Source organism: Macrotis lagotis, chromosome X (genome assembly GCF_037893015.1).
Source record: "Macrotis lagotis isolate mMagLag1 chromosome X, bilby.v1.9.chrom.fasta, whole genome shotgun sequence".
In the NCBI taxonomy this organism is placed as follows: domain Eukaryota; kingdom Metazoa; phylum Chordata; class Mammalia; order Peramelemorphia; family Peramelidae; genus Macrotis; species Macrotis lagotis.
In genome coordinates this window covers 281,703,290-281,716,706 of record NC_133666.1, presented here as the reverse complement: position 1 = coordinate 281,716,706, position 13,417 = coordinate 281,703,290, and the positions used below count along the sequence as shown (strand labels likewise).

The 13,417-nt window shown below is 34.7% G+C and overlaps 1 protein-coding gene across 2 annotated transcripts in view; it reads right to left on the bottom strand.

The window, feature by feature from the left end:
- The window catches only part of MROH2B (maestro heat like repeat family member 2B), a 91,814-nt gene that overhangs the window by 62,684 nt on the left and 15,713 nt on the right, over positions 1-13,417 (bottom strand). For both annotated transcript variants that reach the window (XM_074202546.1, XM_074202545.1), the window contains exons 8-11: positions 13,119-13,211; positions 12,957-13,026; positions 4,656-4,769; positions 3,074-3,147 (exon numbers count right to left, since the gene is read on the bottom strand). In XM_074202546.1, coding sequence (XP_074058647.1) covers positions 3,074-3,147; positions 4,656-4,769; positions 12,957-13,026; positions 13,119-13,211 — 351 coding nt within the window. The remainder of the gene's footprint in view (positions 1-3,073; positions 3,148-4,655; positions 4,770-12,956; positions 13,027-13,118; positions 13,212-13,417) is intronic.

The window sequence follows — 13,417 nt, the reverse complement described above, 5'->3', positions numbered from 1 at the left end:
TCTATTTTTCCAATTATATATTATCAAAGTTTTTCAACATCCATCCATATGCATGTTACATAATTTCCTTCCTCCCCTCCCTTCTCTCCCTCCCCTCAGTGGCAAACAAACAGTAAGATGAATGTTGTACATATACATTTGTGTTTAACATGTTTACAGATTAGTCAGTTTTGGTATGAGGTATTATTAGGACTAAGAGAAAAGAAAGAAAACCATGAGATAGAAAGGAAAAAACATAAAAGAAATTTTTAGAAAGTGAACATAGTGTTCATTCAGATTCTGTAGTTTTTTCCTTATTTTGTTTTATTTTTCTTCCTCTAAATGTGGATAGCTTTGTACATAACACGTCTCCAAGGGTTGTCCTGGGCTTTCTGAACTGCTGAGAGAAATTTCATCCATCAAAGTTGATCAATTCATAATGTTGTTGTTAAAATGTCCAATGTTCTCTAGGTTCTTCTTCCTTAGCTCAGCATCAGTTCTTGTCATGCTTTTTTCAAGTTTGACCATTCATGGTTTCTTATACAACAATAGTTCTCCATAATATTCATATACCATAAATTGTTCAATCATCCCCCCATTGATGGGCATCCACTCATTTTCCAATGCTTTGCCACTACATGAAAGACTGTTATGAATATTTTGGAACATGTGCGATTTTTCCCAATTTTTATGATTTCTTTTGGATATATATAGGTCTAATATTTGTATTACTGGGTCAAAGGATATGATCAGTTTTATTGCTCTTTGGGCATAGTTTCATTTAGGGCATAATTTCATATTGCTCTCCAGAACAATTATATCAGTTCACAACTCACCAAAAGTGCATCCATGTCCCAATCCCCTCACAAGCTCTCCAACATTGATCATTTTCCCTTTTTGTCATCTTAATTGTTTTAGTTTGCATTTTTCTAATCAGTAATGATTTGGAACAGTTTTCAAATAATTATATACAGTTTTAATTTCTTCATTTGAAAGCTGCCTAGTCATATTCTTTGACATTAGATGGGGAAATGAATTATAACCTTAAAATTTTGATTCAATTCTCTACATATTTTAGAAATGAGGCCTTTAACAAATCCCTAGCTGTGAAAATTGTTTCCTATCTTTCTATCTTATTTTAATATGCATTTTGCATTTTTATAATGTACTCTATTTTTTTGGTCATAAATTCCTCCCCTTTCCATAGATCTGACAATATTTCTTGATTTATTACTTGGTACATGTTATTGGATGGAACAAAACTTGATTTCCTAAGTCATTCAAATAAGCTGTTCTTCAAAAATTATTATGTTTGTCTTTTTTTTTTTTGAAGAAGACCATGACATCAGAGAGGTGATGCCATGGCAAGCATATGAATTGGATTTGATTAAGTGGATGCTGTATTTAGTTACCAGCCTCACTTTTTTCCTCCAGATCCATTTGGGTTCAGTGGCCAAGTATGGATTGGGATGACTGGAGATGGCTCCAGATGTGAGGCAATGAGGGTTAAGTGACTTGCCCAAGGTAACAAGCTAGTAAACCTCAAGTGTCTGAGGTTGAATTCAAACTCCTGTGCTCTGACTACAAGGCCAATGCTCTATCCACTGGGCTATCTAGCTGCCCATCAAAAAAATAATATACATAGTGAGGAAATGCTACTTGCCATTCCTTGAACATGGTGACCTTCTGTATCTCATCTCAGTCTCTTTTTAGCTTGTCCTTCATACTTGAAATGCTCTTTCTCCACTCATTTCTACCTTTTGCCTTCTCTGAATTCCATCAAGATCTAGTTCAAAGCCTGTTTTCCATGGAAGATTTTTTTCCTAGTATTTTACTTCCATCTACTTTGTGCATACTGTGCATTCCCATCATTAAAATGCTGTTTGAGAGCAGAGCCTCTGTATGCCTCCTGCCATATCATTTGGAATTTGATGACCAGAAAATATTGAGGTTTTTGTTTGGCTTTTGTTTTGACTTGCCCAAGGTCACACAGCTAGGTAATTATTAAGTGTCTGAGGCTGGATTTGAACTCAGGTACTGCTGACCCCAGGGCCAGTGCTCTCTATACTGCACCACCTAGCTAGCCTGAAAATATCTTTTTTTTTTAAAGTTAAAATGTTACCATTCTTTACAAATATTCAGAATTTGTCATTCATTTGCTACATGATAATGAATTAGTTTATCTGGTTGCTTTCCTCTCAACCAGTTGAAAATCCAAGGAGGATTTTCTTGTTAGCAGGAGAATATCTGAGCATAGGGCTTTGATAAGGGAGGGCAAGACTAGGCAGGATACTGCACTAGGTAGCATAAGAATGCTAGACACAGAAAGAGGTGCAGGAATAGTATCCTATATTTTGCAATTTTTCCTTGCATCACTTCTGCCTTTAAGAATTTAATGAATGTTCCTGTGGTCTCAAATTCTCCACAGAAACTCTTTGATCTTTATTCCATGAAACAAACAAGACTATTCACTACTCCTGACCATTGTGAAGAGTAAATGAAGCAAAAACTATTATTAGAGCATCTATGATTATCTATGATAATCTAGGTATTTAATGTACTTCTTTCACCCAAGGTATCCTAGAATAAGGCTTATATAGTTGAGCCCTTCATCCATCAATCAACTATCTTACAACTATGTGAGTACTTCCTATCTGCAAGGTATTTTATTTATGATAAAAACATAGAATAATAGTTTCTTCACTAACTATTAAGGAGAAAACATTAATGTCTCACTCTTAAGAGGTTTATTCAATACTTCCATGCCATATTCTGAACATGTTAGGAAAAATAGTAGGCAATTTATTAACAACTGAAATGATTCAGTGACATGATTAATCCAAATATATCACATCATAATTCCTTTTGTAATCTCTTTTCTCCATAAAATTTCAGTTTTGTGCAGGATATATACATATATATATATACACACACACACACAAATATTTGTGTATTAGAAAAAAGTGAATTGGATTTTGGTCATTTTGTTTCTGATATGGTTCTTTGTGTCAATCTCATTTACAATTCGAAATCTCATAACCATTTCTTACATGCCTCTTCTGATAAACAAGGGAGATTCTATCCAACCTCTTACTTTTATACTGTGATCTTCCATGGTGAGTTTGACTGTCCTTTCAATTATAATACTATAATTTCTCAAATTGGGCTCTGAAAAACACAAAGACAGAGAGGTATTATTAAGTAGAAACCTAAACTATTCTGAGACTTAAGAGAATGCTTCAGAGATTTGATGATAATCACAGTCTTCTTTTCTAAAACAAAAATCAATTATTTGTTATTATTGTCTTCTCTAACTTTAGTTCTCCAATTATTCATTTATTTTGGTTGCTCTCTTTTGAACCCATTCTCAGTTTCTCTTAATCCTTTAAGGTGAGATGTCATTGATGCATGTTAGAAGGTGTTCCTGGGCAATAAAAATGTGACTGTGGTTAATTCCCCCCCCCCATAATTGTAGCTTCAAATATATGATTTGTGGCTAATTTGGCAGTAATAAATAGGTTGCACCTGGAAGAACTTTTAGCCCCCCACCAAATATACAGTTCCCTAACGCCATCTAATTCAGCTATTTTTTTGGGGGGGGGGTGGTTCTTTATAATCTGTACATGATCTATTTACTTGAATATAATCTGTTGCTTATTTAATTCTTTGAAAAATAACACTATTATCCCTGACTTTGGTCATTAATTATTTGCTCTACCTTTGTAGTAAATGCCTAAAGTTTTTTTCCCCTTCTTATATATGATTTGATCATATTTTATTCTACCTTTCTCTCCTGTGAATTCAGTCCTTCTTCATACCAATTTTATACTTAAATGCATAATGTTTGTCAGCAGACCTCACTAATAATCGTGAATTCAGGATTAAACAAAGTATTTTGTTTGATATGGTCTTTCCTTATCTGAACCCTTTCCTATTTTTCCAGATCTTACTAGATGAGGAATCTTGGGAAAGTCTCTTAAACTCTCTGAGTCTCAATTTCATCATCTAGGAAAAATAGATAACAATACCTGTGCACCTTCCTCAAAGGGTCATTATGATACTCCAACAAGCTTTATGTAAAAATGTTTTGAAAACAGTTATAGAACAGTTATTTAATGACTTGTAATTTAGTGGTAGCTGTAGCAGTGGCAGAAACTTTTATTTTTCAACTGCTCCATGCCAGTAGGAATGTCAGCAATCAATTGATGTTCACAGATGAGTGAAAATCTCACATCTGCAAACTATTCTAAACAAATGCAAATATATCATATAGATCAGCAGAGGAATGGTTGGATCTAGGTATGGTGGGGTGGTCAGCAGGTGCTAGGTAACAGGGCACCTGATTCCAAAGTCAATTTTTTTTTTTTGCTTTCAAAATAACTGTCACCTAAAAGGAAGTGGATGAGAGAGATAGGATTTCTAAAAAAAACATAGGTCTTTAGGGAGGAAAAAGAAAAGCTCTGGCTAGCTATCCAAACTGACAATTTTCTATGAACATGAAAGAAGAAAAAGAGAAATGAAATTGTATGTTTTGAAGAAGCTAAGAATTAGAAGCTTAATAAAACTAGAGTCATGAAATGATAAAAAAAAATAAGTCCATGTCTTAATGGAGGAGAATTGTGGCAAGCTTCAGGATCTAAAAGAAGTCTCTCAGATTTCGGTTTTCACTTACTTACCATCAGCGTAGATGGCAGATTTTAATAAAGAGAATGTTCCCACTCGGGTGTTCTCATCATTGATTTTCACTTTTTCTTCAAAAAATTCCAGTAGTTCTGCTGTGCTGGAATGCACTGTAGGAGTGGAGGAATCCTGGGGTCAGTGAGGACTTAACTTCATATCAAGTTATCCATATGAAGAAAACAGAAAATTACCAAGGCAAATTCCAAATTGTGGCATTATGCTGAGCAAAAATTCCAGAATTGGAAATTACCTCTGAAATAAAGGAATTTACAGCTTGAAAGGAATATATGGGATATTTAAATTTAGAAATCAAGGGGTTCTTAGGACTAGCGACACATAACTATTGAGAGTCCAAGGCTGAACTTGCTCTCAGGAGTTTGACTCCATTTTTTGGGAAGAGGAAACAAAATAAGAGTGGTGTAGTGATAAGTTTACAAAGTAAACAGCAGAAATGGGTTTCAAATACAGGGCACCTAATTCTAGTCAGTTTTTTTTTTTATTTTGCCTTCATAATAACTGTCATCTAACAGGACCCAAGGCAGAAATCTGCCATCAACATCTCCAAACACTGTCAACCCAGTCCCTTCTAGGCAACTGCCAGAATCTTCAAGGCAGACTATTATTCCATTTTAGGACAATCTGGATTTTAAGAGACTGTTTTATGTTCAGCCCACATTTTTCTCTATTCTCCCAGTTTTTCCATTTATGGCTACATAGAATCAACATTATTCTTTTCTCAGTAATTTTGTCACATTGGATCAAAGTTGCTTCAGAGTCACAGAGTCATTGAAACTATGTTTGATGTCTGTTCCTATCTCCAACTTCTGCTTAGTGGTAGCTAGAGGTTATAACGAACACAATCAAAAAAACATTTTTCTCATAGTGAGCACAGTTTCATCCTTTCACTGACTAGTGGAAGAACCAGAGAGGAAGGTAGAAATTTACTGATTTGAACTGATTCTATGCAAGCATGGCCTTCAGCCCTAGACTGTCAAAATAGTCACCAGGACTCCTTTCTCCTGCCTGTGTCAATGGCCAAAGATTTAAAGACAAAAATGAAAAATTGTGGAGATATCTATGAAAAATAACAATGTACAATTAATTCACTGGGTCCTTAGGGAGTTATTGGAGTGTTTTTAAGGGTACAAAGCATGTTTAAAAAGGATGTAGGAACTATAGTAAAAGCTATATGTCTATGATTGTGTATCTATAACTTATATCAGATTACTCATTGTAATGGGGAGGAGGAGGGAAGGGAGAGAGGGAAAAATGTGGAACTCAAAAGCTTACAAAAAGATGAATGTTGAAAACTATCTTTGCATGTAATTGAAAAAATAACATTCAAAAAAAGTTGGATATGTTGTGGGGCAGGATTCAATTCAACTGAATTTGAAAAGTACATTTAGCACTTTTATAGGGCCAGTCTTAACTAGTTATGTGACTAAGACAAGTCATTTAATCTCTAAAGTAAATAGCTTGATTTAGATTATTTCTTTCACCTCTAAAATTGTATGCTTTTATTATTTTCTATACTTGCCCAAATTAGCTCCTGACACAAGATTGTACACTCTGAAGAAACAAGATCTTAACTCCAGAACAAAGTGATGAATCTTGGTGAATGATGATTTCCTACTCAAGGAGTATTGGATAGGAAAAGTAGAGAGGAAATGTCTTGTTTCTAGCAAATGTAATTTTTAAGACCTAAGCTACACACTTATTCCAAAACATGTAAAATCTTTGATACTTACAATTACTATTATCATCAATATCATTGTCATCATCATATCACCATCCTCATCCTCATTCTCTTCACCTTTATATCACATTTTTAAAAACTGGAAACTATTCCTAGTGACTTAACTTCTGGGAGGAAAACTGAAGGTTTATTACGCTTCCTATCTCTTATTAAAATTTCATATGGAAACTTTGAAAGAGAAGGGCATACCTGGGACAGTAGCACTTCCTGTATAGATGACACTGGAGAAGAGGATTTATTTAAAATACCATGGCTTAAGATATTGCTTTCTAGCTAGGGACAGTGCACATTTAATAAAAACTGAGAAGAATATTTTTGGTTAGAGACATTTTAATTTGATTAGAGAAATTTAAAGTGAGCAGATGAAAGGAGACAAATATAGGCAAAGCTGTCAAATAAATATCGAGCCACTAGATATGATGAGGAAGAATGAGAGAATTCATGAGGAACTCATAATATAGATTAAAAATGGGAAGAAAGTAACTATATATACTGAAGACCTCCTTCAAGAAGAGAATTAGAAGGTATTGAACATGGCAAGTGCCAAATAAAACTAAACAAAAAGAAATTGATTATATTCTCACAGAAAAACGACTGATGTCAGAATCAATCACAGTCAGATTACTAACAAATTAGACAAAAGGGTAAAAAACTTTATCAAATGAGAAGAGAGAACTAAAACATTTCATGCATCTGTAGATTTCTTTCATTAATGCATTCCTATTAATACCTGCCTCTCCTTTATCCTGCCATAAGGCTGAAATAACACTGAATGTTCAGGAGGCCTTTTCACTTTCTCCTGCTATCTGAGCGTACCAGATACATGCTGGCTATCCACCTATCATGCATGGTGCACTCTTATTATATATTTTTTCCATGAAACAGAAAAATAAGATGTGGTGTAGTGTTCAATCAATGCAATACCAACCAATTTAACCAATTTTTTGAGGGTGGGGCCTTGCTTATTCCAGTCATTCCATCCCCTTCCTGTCACTTTCTCCTTCCATAACTCCACACTGGTTGCTTTGCTCTTATGTGAGTACTCTCCCCACAGTGTCCCCACCCTCCCCTTTTAGACTAGTTGCCTGATGCTTTGGGACTACTTCACTCTGAGTTTGACTTAATGATTAAGGAAAGCCCAGTCTGGATCCTCTCTCTCTCTCTCTATCCTAAGTGAGCTTCACATTCACTCTGCACAATCAACTTAGTCTACCTCCATAGCTACTCCTTCAAGGGTGATGGATGATATCTTCTTAAAATCCATTCTTTTGTAATGTCCATACTCCCACCCCATCATATCCTATGCATCCACTGAATCTTAACCTCTGAAATTACATTATCTATATACTATCTATGCTTCTTCCACTGCCCACTCCTTAATAAAGTTATTTCCCCACCTATTCTCCCAAGCTCCATTCTAAATCTAACTACCTGTTCCTTCCACTGTGCTCTCTGGAATGCCTGCATCATAGTTAAAAAACTTCCTTCTAGGGGCAGCTAGGTGATGCAGTGGATAGAGCACCAGCCCTGGAGTCAGGAGGACCTGAGTTCAAATCTAGCCTCAGACACTTCATAATTACCTAGTGGTGTGACCTTGGACAAGTCACTTAAACCCATTGCCTTGCAAAAAACCAAATACAAAGAAAAAAGAAGCTTCCTTCTATCTTAAAAATTTTCCTTTCTTCTTCTTATAGTTACTAAGATCTAATTCCCCTTGACTAATACAGTTTCTCTGACCACTCTTTCTAGGAATTGTTGCAACTCATACTCTTTTATGTATATTCCATACTGCTTTTCCTAGCAGATTACTTAGAATCAAATAAACATCCTTATGCTTTTGGAAAAGAAATTTCAAAAAGTTCAGAGAAGAGGCATGATTTCATAACTTCAGACTCTAAAAATAAAATAGTTGAAAAGGGGATGAGAGGCTTTCTGAAACAAAATCCTCATAATGTAATTACTATCTATTGTAATGAGGAAGAAAAGGAAGGGAAAACTATTAGTTTTTAATGGTACCAGAGACCACCAAAGAGCTTATATTTTAAAAAAAGGACAAATTAAAAATCTAGGGCTGATATTGTAAGACTAGTTTGCAGAAGACTAAAGCCTAGAACAAGCTGAGGCCTGAAAAAGAAACAATAGGGGTTTTTAAGTTTATTTTCAGAGGAAGAGGGAAAAAAGAAAGCATAGTTTAGGTGGTATAATGTTTGACTTAAAGTACAACTCTTCAACTTTTATATTTCTGTTTTATCTATTAAGAAAAGACCTTAAGTTTGAAAGGGGTAAAAACAAATATGGTTAAGAGGAAATTAATGTCTGGAAGACAAGTTAAGAGAAGCAAGACTGAGCTTAAGTACCCTGAGTATAGATGAATATGTTTACACATCTTTTATTTCATTGAGTCTGACATGATTCACTATATAACACTGTTTTAGAATGGAATGATAGCCCAAACTAAGAAGATAATTTGTGGATATAATGATTAACTGCTCTTGATCATCACTGAGGAATTTTGAAAAATTTATGAGGTATTAGAGATGAACAAATATTGTCTCAAAGGTAGGAAAAAATACAGAATAAATCAATGAGTTCGACAAATACCTAGAAATGTTCCATAATAGATCATGAAATGGGTTATCTGCAAACTCAAAAAGGGGACAAGAATACTAAGAATTAAATGAATCTACAAAAAAAGTTATAGCAATTAATCTCAATTTGTTTTTGTATAGAGCCAACAGACTGGGAGACTGAGAGGATTATCACTGATAAAACATCTGGATTTCAGCAAGGTATTTGATAACTTATTTTCTGATATTCTATGTACAAGATGAAGAAATGTAGATTGGATGAGAGTACAATTGAGGGGACTTCTTCCTTGTTGGACAATCATTCATTTAGACTCAGGGTGTAGCTTTAATGGACTGATGCCAACCTGGAAGGGTATCTCTAGTGGTACACATCAGAACTCTTTTCTTTATTTGGTCCTACTTATCAATTTTTATCAATGATTTAGAATATGTGACAATGCTTATCAAATTTGCATATGACACAAAGCTGGGAGGGATACTAATTAAGTGGAATTCAGAATCCAGATCCCAAAAGATTTCAACAGGCTGAAAGAATGTGTCAAATCTAATAAGATGAAATTTAATAAAGACAGATGTAAAGGCCTATATATCATTTTAGAAGATACTGCACAGGATGGGGTGACCTGGTTTAAAGCCATTTCATGTGAGCAAAATCTTAGGGATTAGATGTGATTGCAAACTCATTATCACTCAACAGTGTGATGCATGACTGTCAAAAATGCTAATGCATCCTTAGGCTACATTAACAGAATTATGGTATACAAAGCAGAGGAGGCATGATTTCGTAGTACTCTCCACTAATCAAACCACATTTGGAATATTGTTTTCATTCAGTTCTGGGTGCCACATTTTAAAGTAGATGTTAACTAACTGGAACACATTCAGAGGAAGCCAACCATAATGATAAAGGGACTCAAAACCATGTTAAAAGAAGATAATCCTGGGAAGTGTTTATTGAGGAAAAGGACGTACATAGGACATAATTGCCTCCCTTTAATATTTGAAAGAATGTCTTGTGGAGGGAGGAGGACTGACTTTTTCTGCAAAAAGGGGAAAAGACAAAAGATCAGTGAGCAGATGTTATGAGGGGGAAGAGATTTATGGCACAGATGAGAAAAAAGTTCCTTACAACAACAAAAAAATGAAGTGTTTCATAAAATAGGGAGTGCCATATTCCTGATAGTGTTTAAATGAGAGTTTTGTGACCATTTGTCAATTATATTATATGTGAAATTATTTATGAATTAGAAGGTTGGATCACATGACCCCTAATATTCTTTCCTATAGAAAGCATACAGTAGTCTTTGTAGAGAATAAGAAAAATGGTATGAGAGTTATTCTCAGCTCTCCAGGGATGCTGCATTACTAATTTATTGGGGAGATATAATTATGTCATTCAATGGCCAAAGCATAAGATAGGTTCCTACTGGAATTCAGAGAAAAAACAATGTGTATATCAAAGTATCTGGAGTCCTGCTTCAAGCAATAGGTTAATATTTCAACTTCGGTTTGAAGTGGCAGAATTTCAAAAGGTAGGAAAAAAAGAGGGAAGGGAATGTAATTTAGGATGGGACATTATGACAAAAGTGAAGAAGTAGGAGTGTTCAAGGAAGAGTGAAGTGACTGCTTTATCTGGAATGTGAGTTTCATCTTGATAATTGGAGGATTGAATAGTAAATGATAGGTAGTTTTTCTTCTTTCTGGGAGTTATTCCCATCCCCCCATAAATCAGCACACAGTATTTCAGATCCGTGAGGGTTAACTGTTGTTTCAGATTACTACTTCCTCATAGAGTCTCTCTGGATCTAGATCCCTGAAACTATAGTTCACAAGCACTGACCAGTGTGCTGACCCTTATTAGTCAGACTCTAGATAACTATTAATACAAAGTGAAAACCTTTCCTAAGATGTTCCTACATATGCACACAATGTCACTGGGAAAAGCAGGACTATAAATTACTCAGGTACAAATATTGGGAATACATGTGGTCAAAGCAAGTCACCCTTCTGTCACTTCAGCACCCCCCAAATCTTTATATTTCTCATGTTTTCCATAGTTATTTCTCTACTGCCATGAGTTGTCTCCACTCTCTATCTCTTGCTGTATTTAGTGATTCCTATTGGTTGAATAGTTCTTTTGCAAGATGCTATTAACTGATGGGTTAGAGAGAAGAAGAAGAAAAGACTGAACTCCTGCTGCTGCCTGATGATAGACACATAAGGATTGAGCTTCATAAAGCTGTTTTCCATTTCAACTACCTTGACTGCCTCTAAAGATAGCAAGTTTGATAGGCACCAGGCAAAAAATATGAGCCTAGTGCTTTTCTAGCAAGATATCTAAGCTAACATTACCAAAGTTGAGAATAAAGGAAAATAATAAATTTTAGAAGAACAAGAACATCAATTCATTATAATGACATTCTTTCTGGAAAGCAATTTTCACCTACATTTAAGAAGTTACTAAATGGTGCATGCCTTTTGACTCAGAGATGCTGCTTCTAGACTTGTGTATTAATGTAAAAGAAAAAGGAAAACTATATATGTACAAAACCATGCAAAACAGCTCTTTTTGTAATGATGAAGAACTGGAAACTAAAAGAGTCCAAGTTAACTGAGGAATGGCTGAACAAATTGTAGCAAAGGACTATGTGAACAGAGCAAATGTAGGAGTTTGTTTCACTTAACTATCCTCATTTGTTACAAATTTCCTTCTCTCTCTCTCTCCTTCCCCCCATGTTAGACAAGTGAGGGAGAAAAGTTAGATTATTTTATTTGGGAAAAAAGTTAAAGGTTATTAGGGGCTTGGATATACTTTAATAGATAATGGGAAGCTATTTTTCCAATTCCCTCAGAGAAATGTCTTTATGCTTCATCGAAAAATTACAAAATAGATTTTTTTCAATGATTTGAATATTGCCTGGATGGTATGCTTTACCAAGAATGAATATTACAAGAAACTAAGAAATGCTGATTTGTACATCAGAATTAGAATGAAAAAAAATCTTAATTATGTTGGAACAATGGGCTGATTTCAATAATGTGAAATATAATTGGAATAAATATAAGGTTCTACACTTTAATTCAAAGATTTGTCTGTAGAAGAATGCGATGTGGGAAGGATGTCTAGACAAAAGTTACTCTGAAAAAATTTTATGCTTTTAGTGGGTTGAAAACTCAGTTTTGATCAACAGTCTTGACTAATAGCAATCAAAAATTCAAATAAGAACTTAGTTTGTATTATAGAAACAGGGAATTCAGAAAAAGAGAAACAATAATACATCTTTACTCTGCTCTTAGTTCAGTTCTTAGTTCTACATTTTAAGAAGGATACTAACAAACATGAGTATTCAATAAAGGTATCCAAGCTGATGAGATGATTGCAATCTATATTAAATGAGTTCTATTTTAAACTGGTAAATAGAAGACTCAGGGGGATTGTGTTAATATTAAATATCTGAAAGACTGTCAGATGGAAGGCCAAAACTTGTTTTATGTGGCCTCAAAATACAGAACCAGGAACAGTGGGAGGAAGTCACTGAGGGACAGATTTCCTATTAGTGTAAATAAAAATTTAATCTCCCTTAGAACTGTTCAAATATAGAATGAATTGACTTGACAGGTAGTGAGCTCACATAAAAGAAAGTCTTCCAGCAGAGGTTGGGTGAACATTTTTCAGGAATGTTGTAGAAGGCCTGTTTAAGTTGATTATGAAGCTCTGAAGTAAGGATTAGAGTAAATAAGTTGCTACTTTGGAGAGAACTGTTGATAGCATGAAAGAATATAAGAAGGAATCTAAAGGAGGAAGGACAGTATTAAGTGAAAAAAACAGTAATATGTCTGTCAGTGTATTCTTCATCCCTGTCAATCAACATTTTTATTGAGAATGCACTGGAGTCTCATTGATACCAAGATCTCTGCTAAGTTTTAGGTTTCTTACCAGATATTCTTCTTACCCAAAATGAGGAAACACTGTACAGCTTCATTTTCATTTTCCTTAACTTTAGAATCTGAGGTTTCACAGATCTGCAGAAAGGAGATAGACAATTGTGAAATGGAAGTGAGGGATAAAAAAAGCATCATTGTTAGAAAAATAGAGACACAAGTTTTCTTTTTACCTGTTGGTGTAAGGCAGTAAAGATGAGACTTTTAATGTTCTTTGGAATGTAGACTTCATAAAGGTCAGCTGCAGTCAGTAATTGTTTTAGACTCTGAAATAGTAATGACTCATATTTACCTAGCACTTCTAAGTTTAAAGTGGAAGCTGCTCAGACAGGTTATCTGGTGGATGTATGTGGAATAGGAATATATCATGTGACAAAAATATCATTTTGGGGTACAGCAGAACACAACTTTCTTGGGGAGCAGAGCCTAAGCTTACTGCTTCTGGTCATTTCTGAAATACTTCCCTGCCTTA